The sequence below is a fragment of the Nicotiana tabacum genome, chromosome 20 (genome assembly GCF_000715075.1).
Source record: "Nicotiana tabacum cultivar K326 chromosome 20, ASM71507v2, whole genome shotgun sequence".
Classification (NCBI taxonomy): domain Eukaryota; kingdom Viridiplantae; phylum Streptophyta; class Magnoliopsida; order Solanales; family Solanaceae; genus Nicotiana; species Nicotiana tabacum.
In genome coordinates this window covers 87,449,570-87,459,590 of record NC_134099.1, presented here as the reverse complement: position 1 = coordinate 87,459,590, position 10,021 = coordinate 87,449,570, and the positions used below count along the sequence as shown (strand labels likewise).

The following is a 10,021-nucleotide window of genomic DNA, read 5'->3' as shown; positions in this document are numbered from 1 at the left end:
ACATTATGTATAAAAAAATCTCGTCATATACGACGAAGACATAAAACCATTAGCCAACTACTCTCTAGTGGAATTATCATAATTAACTATGTGAAGTCAAGTGATAATGTGTCAGGTCCACTTACAAAAGGCATAACTAGCGAGGTAGTTGAAAAATCATCGTGGGATGCGACTACGGCCGAGGACAAGTCTGTGGCGGTAACTCTACCTAAAAGACTGGAGGTCCCAAGATCTAGGTTCAAGGAAATTAAATAATGACTGTTCAACATTGTCAAATAAAATAATTTAGTCCATTCTCGTGATGAGATAATTGTCACGACCCAATTTCCATTATAGGTCTTGATGGCACCCAACATCGTTGTTAGGAAAGTCAACCCTAATCAACTAGTGAGTTCTCATTCTTTTAAATAATCATTCTCGACATTTAATTGACTTAAATTCAAAACAATCGACAATTAACAAATAAAAAAAAGGTGACTAAATCGGGAAAGACTAAAGGGATCATAACAATATGGATACAACCCAAAAATAATAGTCTACTAATGTGTGTGCCAGGAACTAGTGTCACAAGTACAAAGGCAACTAGTAGAATGTACAAAAGAATATAACTATCCTACTGCCTGGAATAGAATAGACAGTAATAATAAAAGGAGAGACTCTGGCATGCTGCTAAATGGCTCAGAAGGGGCAGCTCACCGTAAAATCTCGATCAAATATCAGGGATAAGCGCCGGCTGGGTAGCTAGATGCACCTGCCTCAGATCCTGTACAATTATGTACAGAAGCGTAGTATGAGTACATAAACAATATGTACCCAGTAAGTATCCAGTCTAACCTCGAATAAGTAGTGACGAGGGGTCGACTTGACACTTACTAAGGTCAATAATAATATAATTTAAGTGTTACGCTAAGCATAAATAGCATGAATAATAATGACAGTTTAAGATCATGGAGAAGTAAGATATTCTTTCATAAATAACATGTCAAGTTTTGGTCATATCACGTAACACTTACATTTCAAGCATTTAAGCAGTGTAAATCACGGAAAAATTCCAAATATAACATGCGCACATTATGCGAATACGACCCGGTCCAATATAATATTAAACTATGCACTGCCAGAGGGTCGAATGGCGCGAACTATAGATGCATTTATTTACTACCGAGGCGATCGACCCAATCCACAAATAGCAATATATTATCAAGTAAGCACACATTGCCCATTTATAGTCAAATAATTCATACAAGTTCTCGAGTAAGTGAGTATAGCCGTCTATATTATTTACCAAATTTCTAGCATGACCTTAGTAATTTTAGTAGCAAGCAAGGATGCAATTTTGCAAGTATAGCATGATACAGGTCCTAAACTACCCAGACAATTAGCATAATAGTAGCTACATACGGACTCTCGTCACCACGTATATACGTAGCCCCCATAGATAGTCACATACATTTATTTAATTCACTCATGGGGTTAATTACCTCTTACAAGGTTAGAAAGGAGACTTAGCTTGTCCCAAAGCTTACTTCTGAATTCAAGAATGCACTCAAACCCGCAAATCAGAGCCAAACGATCCAAACAAATGGCGTAAGAACTAGTTAATACATGTTCAAGAGTTTATACTCTAACCATTAAAGTAGTTTTCCAACCCTAAATGCAAGGTTACTAATATTTATCTCTGGGCCCACGTGCCCAGATTCCAAAAAAATTCGAAGAAAGTTGTTACCTTTAACCTAAAGATCAAGAATATATGATTTTTACTTCATTCCATAATGAATTTCGTGGTTAAATCTTGTTTTTATTAAAACCCTAGGTTTTACTCTAATTCCATAATTTTCACTAATATTTATGTGTTAATCTACCCAAAAACCAAGTATTTAACTCACATATAATAGAAATTACTTACTTCCAAAAGCTTGGTAAAAAAACCCCTCTCAAGAGCTCTAAAATTGCCCAACAATAGAGTGGAAATGAGCCAAAATGGCTAACTCCCATAATAAATGAAGGTCACTGCCTTCAGTGATTTCTGCATCTGCAGTCCTGGGCCGCACCTGCACCCATCGCATCTGCGGAAAGTGGTCCACTTCTGCGGAATTTCACTAGGCCAGTTGGGCTGCTTCTGCAAGGTCCAACCGCTTCTGCGGAGTGAGGACCGCTTCTGCGGTTTCTGGGCTGGCCACCCATGGCCGCATCTGCTATGGCTTAACCGCTTCTGCGGTCTCGCACCTGCGGTTATGACAGAAGCCTGGAGCTTCAGCTCCTTCTCACATTTTCAACTAAGCTTGAGCCTTGTTCGATTGACACTTGGGGCGCCCGGGGCCCACCCCGAACATACCGACAAGTTTGGAATGATAAAACGGACTCGCTCGAACCCTCAGAACACCGAAAACAACATTAAAACTAGGAATCATACCCTAAAACCAATTGATTCAAACTTATGAACCTTAAGTTCTTCAATTTACTTTCAATGTGACGAAACACACTTATACTACTCGGATTGACACCAAATTTTGCATGCAAGTCTTAAATGACATTATGGAACTATTCCTAGTCTCGGAATTCCGTTTAGACCTCGATATCACAAAAAATCCGCTCCAAACCAAATTTAAAGAACTTCAAAATCTTTAAGGAATCAACTTTCACTATTAGGCGCCAAAACGTTCCCGATCATCCAAAACCCGATCCGGACATATGTCCAAGTCTGAAATCATCATACGGGCCTGTTGGAACCTTCAAATCCCGATTCTGAGGTCATTTACTCGAAATATTGACCGAAGTCAAACTTGGCCTTTTAAGCCAACCTTAAGGAACTAAGTGTTCCGATTTCAACTCAAACTCTTCCAAATCCCGAACCAACATCCCCGCAAGTCATAAATCAGTAAAAACAAGTGGGGTAAGTCTTATTTAGGGGAACGGGGTTCTAGAAAGCAAAATGACCAGTCGGGTCATTACATTCTACACTTCTTAAACAAACGTTCGTTTTTGAATAGGTTTAGATTCATACCTGAAGTGCTAAATAAGCGTGGATATCTGCTCCGCATGTCCTCCTCGGACTCCCAGGTTGCCTCCTCGACTGGTTGCCCCTCCCCCCATTAGACCTTTACCATAGAAATCTTCTTGGATCTCAACTAGCGATCCTGTCTATCAACAATGACAACTAGCTCTTCCTCGTAACCCAAGCTCTCATCTAGCTGAATAGTACTGAAGTCTAACACATGAGAAAAGTTAGCGTGATACTTCCGAAGCATAGACACGTGAAAAATCGGATGAACTCCCAATAAGCTAGGGGGTAAAGCAAGCTCATAATCAACCTCCCCAACTCGCCTCAACACCTCAAATGGGCCTATAAACCTGGGGCTCAACTTGCCCTTCTTTCTGAATCTCATAATACCCTTCATCGGCGAGACTTTCAAGAGAACCTTCTAGCCGACCATGAATGATACCTCCTGTGCCTTCTGATCCGCATAACTCTTCTGTCTGGACTGAGCTGTGCGAAGTCTTTCCTGAATCAACTTTACCTTTTCCAAGGCATCTTTTACCAAATCTGTACCATACAACTTAGCCTCACCAGGTTCAAACCACCCGATAGGAGATCGACATCGCTGACCATATAAAGCCTCAAATGGATCCATCTCGATGTTGGACAGATAACTGTTGTTGTAAGCAAACTAGACCAAAGGCAAGAACTGATCCCACTGCCCTCCAAAGTCAATCACACATGCTCTAAGAATGTCTTCCAGAATCTGAATTGTCCACTCCAATTGCTCATCGGTATATGGGTGAAATGTTGTGCTGAGCTCTACACGGGTCCCCAACTCACTTTGTATGGCTCTCTAGAAATGGGAAGTGAACTGAGGACCTCTATCTGATATGATGGAAAAAGCCACACCGTGCAACCGAACTATCTCGCGAATATAGATCTGAGCCAACCTCTCTGAAGTATAGGTAGTCACAACCGAAATGAAATGTGCCGACTTGGTCAACCTATTGACGGTGACCCAAACTGCATCAAACTTCCGCAATGTCCGCGGCAAACTAATTACGAAGTCCATAGTAATGTGCTCACATTCCACTTAGGTATAGGCATCTGCTGAAGTAGGCCACCTGGCCTCTAGTGCTCATACTTAACCTGCTGGCAATTCAAGCACCTAGCCACATACTCAACTATGTCTTTCTTCATCTGCCGCCACCAATAATGCTTCCTCAGGTCACGGTACATCTTCGTAGCACCTTGATGAATAGAATACTGTGAATAGTGTGCCTTCTCTAGAATCCTCTCTCTCAAGCCATCGACATTAGGAACACATAGGCGACCTTAGAGTCGCAGAACACCATCCTCGCTAATAGAAACCTCTTTGGCACTACCCTATAGTATCATCTCTCTGAGAACTGCCAAATGCAGATCATTGAACTGTCGAGCCTTGATCTGTCCCAATAATGAAGACTGAGCAACAACATATGCAAGGACTCGGCTAGGCTCTGAAATATCCAACCTCACATCTGTTAGCCAAGGACTGAATGTCCAAAGCTAGTGGCCTCTCCTTAGCTGAAATGAATGCCAAGCTACCCATACTCTCTGCTTTCCTACTTAAGGCATCCACAACCATATTTGCCTTGCCCCGATGATAAAGAATGGCGATGTCATAATCTTTTAGTAACTCAAGCAATCTACTACCTCAAACTTGAGATCTCTCTACTTAAACAAATGCTGTAAGTTGCGATGATCAGTATAAACCTCACATGATACCCCATACAGATAATGCCTCCATATCTTAAGAGTATGAACAATCGATGTTAACTCTAGATCATGCACAAGGTAATTCTTCTCATGAATCTTCAACTGATGTGAAGCATATGCAATAACTCGCCCTTCCTGTATCAATACACAACCCAAGCCAACGTGTGACGCATCGCAATATACCGTATACATCTCTGAACCGAAAGGCAACACTAGAATCGGTGTTGTAGTCAAAGTTGTCTTGAGCTTCTGAAAGCTCGCTTCACAATCATCGGACCATCGGAAAAGAGCACCCTTCTGGGTCAATCTAGTCAAAGGTGTCACACCTCTTTTTTCCTGAAGGGAATAGGGAGTTCTTCCAATTAAAGTGACATTATCGAAATGGGATTATTTATTTTATTCAGAGTTGCCACTTGGGATAACTATATGGTGTCCCAAGTCACCGGTTTATTTTAAATCCCAAATCGAGGAAGTTTGACTCCGTTTAAAGCCTGCGAAAACCAGAAGACCGGATGAGAAATTCTGTTAACCGGGGAGAAGGTGTTAGGCATTTTCAGATTTCGTGGTTTTAGCACAGTCGCTTTAATCATACTTGGCTTAGTCAATTTGTTAATTACGTATTTTAGAACCTATGTGCTTTTTACCCTTACATCTCTTAGTACTTGACTATTCGTAATTAAGGAATTAGCTTAAAATGAGTCACGCGTACGTGTACTCTTTTTATTTGGAACATAAAAAATCATGTCACGCGTACGTGTACACAATTAATCACGCTTTATTAATTATCAAAATTATTTGGTCAAAGTCGTGCGAACGCATACCTCGAATTATTTTGAAAATCACAATTATGTCACGCGAACGTATACATAATCACGATAATTTATTTAGTAATACGTGCCTAATATACACGCCAAACACGAACGCCCTAAAGGTTTGCCTACCAAAATATGGTTGGCCTAAACATGTTACTACCGATTAAACTGACAAAGTAGGCTTTAAAACAATTATGGCTCAATTTCTTTTCAATTCACTCAAACCCATAAGGCACCGATAATGAATTTCAGTTCTCTCAAACAAACTACTTTCAATTTCAATTTTCTTCATAGTGGACATCTAATTAAGCATGAATTTAAAAAAAACGCACATACTGGCAGTGAGAATTTGTGAAATTGTGGTACTACTGAACAATCATGTTAATCTCCACTAACCCAAGCAATGAAATTTTGTTTCCAAATTAGACAATTTAAGTTTAAGATATCATAAATGAGAATGAAATTCGCATCAATCTATCACCCAAATACCAGATAAGATAAAGTCAATAAATATAAGGAAAGGATAGTGATGAACCTCAAGTAGATTAATTTTCCTTTGAATTTAGATCACTGAACAGACCCGTTAACAAAAACCACGTCAGAACCTCGATTCTGCCCGGAAACCTCAAACTACGACCTCAAACGACATCCACATCTCAATTTCGATACAACTCGGCAGAAACAGATTTCAGTTGTTTCAAAGAAACTAATGAAGAGGCTCATCCTTTTGGACTTTGAGCGCGATGGCGGAGATCTGGCATAAAGGGAGTAACACAACAATGTCTCTGGAGAAAGATCAGTCACATTAAGTAATTGGATAAAATTTTCTTACTTCTTTTTAGGAGATTGAAAAAAAAAGTGACATATAAGGAGGTTGTGTTATCAGGAAATGTAAGCTAGCGTTTAGCCATAGATCTCAAATTTAATTTGAAAAATTTGATTTGGGTGAAGTTTGGTTTGAAGATGAAAATGTGTTTGGACATGATTTTTCAGAACATATTTCACTTTTTATTTGAAAAAACATGAAACATAACTTATACCCACAAGTTCTAAAAATTATCAAAAATACCCAACAGTACCAAACAAACAAACTTGATATCTTGTATATACAGAACCTTCATCAATAACATTCATTATCATTATCACAAACCATATTCCTGAAAAATTAGGATTTGTACTGTACATAACATGGTTTTCCGTGGCAAATGAATTCCCAAATATCTCATCCAGTAAGTCAAAATCTTTAAGCCCTTGGTATCTGTACTTGGAAATATAAACATTCTTCTCTTTCTTTTGCTGTAAATTTTTTTTGTAACAGAATGTTAGTTCAATATGCATATAGGTGGAATATATGTAACTTTTTCAATCTCCCAAACTTACATTCACATGATTCGCCCAAGTGTCAGATGGACAAGTAACTGTGTTAGTTATAGGGTCCCATCCGTACCCGGAGCAAGAATTAAGGAGCTCCTTGAAGGTTTTTGTCTCTCTCTTTAATCTTCCAACCTTGGACTTAATTTGCTCATCGTCAAACCTATCCACATTTCTAATTTTCATCAAAAACTCATCGTTAATTTCTGTCCAACGTGGACCACTGAGGGTAGAACCACTAAACCCGTGCTTCCTCGCATCATCATGTAGGACATTTATGAGGATTGACGTTTCATCATCTGTCCATTTATCAGCAGCAGCACCACGTGGTTTATCAATTGAACCACGCGGTTTATTTATTCTTTTTCGTTTCTACAATACAACAATAATAGGACAACATATCACATGTCTAACTTCATTTTAGTGCATAAAATCCAAAAACTTACCTTAAACTATATGGAAGGCATACTAGCACAAGGAGAAGGATTAAAATTTAAAGTATGTTACCCTATTAACCGGTAGAGGCAGAGTCACAAAATTCTCGTCGGAAATCTCAAAACCAGCTTCAGGTATTATGAGCATTACAAAACTTTAAAAGCAAGGCCAAAACATTAGCTGCATCAGTCGAATGATACAAAAAAATAAAGCATAAAGATGCTATACAAAAGGGAAAGAAATTATTTTTTGAGTTGTGCCTGCTTCCAAAAATCCAAAGTGCATAACGTCATAAGCATCTGGGCTGAAAAGAGTAACTTTTCCATCCAACCCAAGACCCCAATTTCAACCAAACACAACTGAAAAAAAGAGAGAGAGAGAAATCTATCGTCATCACAAGCAAAGATTAGACAATGTAGGAGATGAGAGACTTCTGCATATACATGGGAGGGTTTACAAAACTGAAGAAAAACTCATACAAATCAAGCAAAACAAATATGAAGAAAATTCAAACAAAACTAGCGAAACAAATCCAAAGAAAATTCATACAAATCTGCAGAAAATTTAAACAAGTATTAACATATTTTAGCAAATTACCTTCAAATTTCTTATTTGTTGTGGATTGCAATTGATTGGCATAGAGAATTTGATGTGGAGTTCTCTTCCGTTTATAGAGCAAAAAGCAGATGCGTGAGTTTAATGAGAGGCAAGTGAGCCCATATGATTTAGTTGGGCGTACTAAATGTGGGCTCTTTTATAAAATATAAAAGTTTGGGGTAATATTTAGAATTTTAAAAACTGTAACTGTCATATTTTAGCCCAAAATCAGCTCAATAGTTGATTTTGTGATTTGGGATTTGGCCAAAATATGAGCAAAATTTAAGGCAAATCATGAGTTTTGAAAATAAATCCCAAATTTATTTTGGCAAAAGTCATGGGTTCTAAGAATGAGAACAAGGAAAAGAAAATTGAAGAAAGTGAATGGTTGGATTGCTCTTCGTTTTCCAGTCCTCTGTCCGTTCCTACTCCTTTATATGTGTGTGTTTTTTTTTTTTTTTCTTTTTGTGTTTCACCCCCCCCCCCCCCCTTCTTTATTTGTGAAGTGTCAATTATATATAGATATATGTGTATTGTAGTAATTGATGTAATGAAGTAGTGTGCTGAGTGGGGGAAGTATGGAAAGGGACGCGAGGGAGTTAGAATTGTGGGGAGAAGAGACCTAAGGGAAAGGGGAGTTATAGCCAAAAATGGGGAAGTTAAGGGATTAGGGTTGTTCATCTTTGTTAAGGTGGGAATCGGACATTTTTTATTTTTACCAAACTTTAGTAAGTTTCGTTCATTTTTTTTTTGTATTTTATTTTAATAAAGGAATTAAATTATGAAGATAAGAAGATAAACTAACATTTCCTATAATATAAGAAAACTAAATATTTACATGTACTTTAAATGATACAAAAAAAAAAGATTCTATAGCTTACTTATCAAAAAATTAATTAAAAGAAACTAAATATTTTCTTATAAATTTTCTTTCTCTTGTAAATAGAAATAAAACTTGTATTCTAAGTATATGAACATTTTTTTTGTAATTTTTAATTTAATTTTTTTCAAACAAAACCTATTATAAGAAAGATAAAAGTTTATAATATCAACATTTGACCTAAAAGAAATACTTATATTAAAATAGTATAGAATTCGGGTGTGGTCAAAAATTAGTTGTTCACAAAAGGTGTTGCAATGGATGAAAATCCTTGCACGAATTAGCGATAATAACCTGCTAACTCCAAGAAACTTCTGATCTCAGTCACTGAAGTAGGACGTGGCCAACTCTGAACTTCCTCAATCTTCTTGGGATTCACCTTAATACCCTCTCCTGATACGACATGCCCCAAGAATGCTACTGACTCTAGCCAAAACTCACACATGGAGAACTTGGCATATAGCTTCTGCTCTCGCAATGTTTGAAGCACTACTCAAATGCTACTCGTGCTCCCCGATAACTAGAGATTCTAGCCTATCTTATACTCCTTTTTGCTTAGGTTTTGGATAAAAAATGTGTAGAAGTAATCCCAAAACTAACTTATTATGCTTGTTTGCATTGTTTGGTCAAAATGAGATAAGAAAGTCCTAACTAGCTCATAAAAGAATGAAACATGCACAAGTCCAAAGCTGAGCTAAAAGCGCTGACAGCAAAAAAATAGTGCAGCTGCGAAAGTTAAACCGCTGAGGCGACCATATTCACGCTCTCAGCGGATTGAGGTTCAGAGAAGGCATTTTTAGGCTCAGCAGACACTGTTGCCCGCGGTGAAATTCCACAGAAGCGGAATTATTGACGCGGTTGCGGTCTATGTTCCGCTGAGGGCGAAAGTTAGAATCAGAGGACTGGAGATTTGGGCTCAAATGAAAAGCGCGGTCCACGAACATATTTTGCGGCCGCGGTTGAAGACTACGCTGAGGTGGTTGATTTTTCGCTCCCAGCTAAATCAAGTCCAAACCAAGCTTAGAAGAGAAGAAACGCGGTCCGCGCTTGCTTTTGCACGACCACGAAAGTCCCAGCGCTGAGGCACTCAATTTTACGCTGTCAGCGGAACCTCCGTATGGGCATTTTTGTTCAGTAGTTTCAGTTGTATATAAATAGATCTTTTCAGATTTTTAGGGTATTTGTTGT

At 38.3% G+C, this 10,021-nt stretch overlaps 1 protein-coding gene across 3 annotated transcripts; it reads right to left on the bottom strand.

Annotated features, from left to right (window-relative positions):
- Nucleotides 1-606: 606 nt before the first annotated feature.
- On the bottom strand, nt 607-8,416 carry LOC107776064 (uncharacterized). 3 transcript variants are annotated; one of them, XR_012703972.1, is made up of 5 exons: nt 7,954-8,415; nt 7,429-7,715; nt 6,931-7,293; nt 6,086-6,846; nt 610-763 (listed from the first exon to the last, which is right to left on the bottom strand). XR_012703972.1 is itself a non-coding variant. In XM_075241282.1 (3 exons), exons 1-3 carry the CDS (start codon nt 7,501-7,503, stop codon nt 6,610-6,612), a joined length of 675 nt encoding a protein of 224 aa, XP_075097383.1. In that variant the 5' UTR covers nt 7,504-8,415; the 3' UTR covers nt 6,027-6,609. The 3 variants fall into 3 exon arrangements, 1 of the variants encoding a protein (XP_075097383.1); XR_012703973.1 differs by lacking the exon at nt 7,429-7,715 and having other exon boundaries at nt 607-763; nt 7,954-8,416; XM_075241282.1 differs by lacking the exon at nt 610-763 and having other exon boundaries at nt 6,027-6,846; nt 7,429-8,415.
- Nucleotides 8,417-10,021: the final 1,605 nt, after the last annotated feature.

Coding starts and splice junctions, on each gene's coding strand:
- LOC107776064 (XM_075241282.1), bottom strand. CDS start 7,503: ATGCTCATAATACCTGAAGCTGGTTTTGAGATTTCCGACGAGAATTTT. Junction 7,294..7,428: donor TGCCTCTACCGGTTAATAGG/GTAACATACTTT, acceptor GTTGTATTGTAG/AAACGAAAAAGAATAAATAA. Junction 6,847..6,930: donor CTTGGGCGAATCATGTGAAT/GTAAGTTTGGGA, acceptor AAAAATTTACAG/CAAAAGAAAGAGAAGAATGT.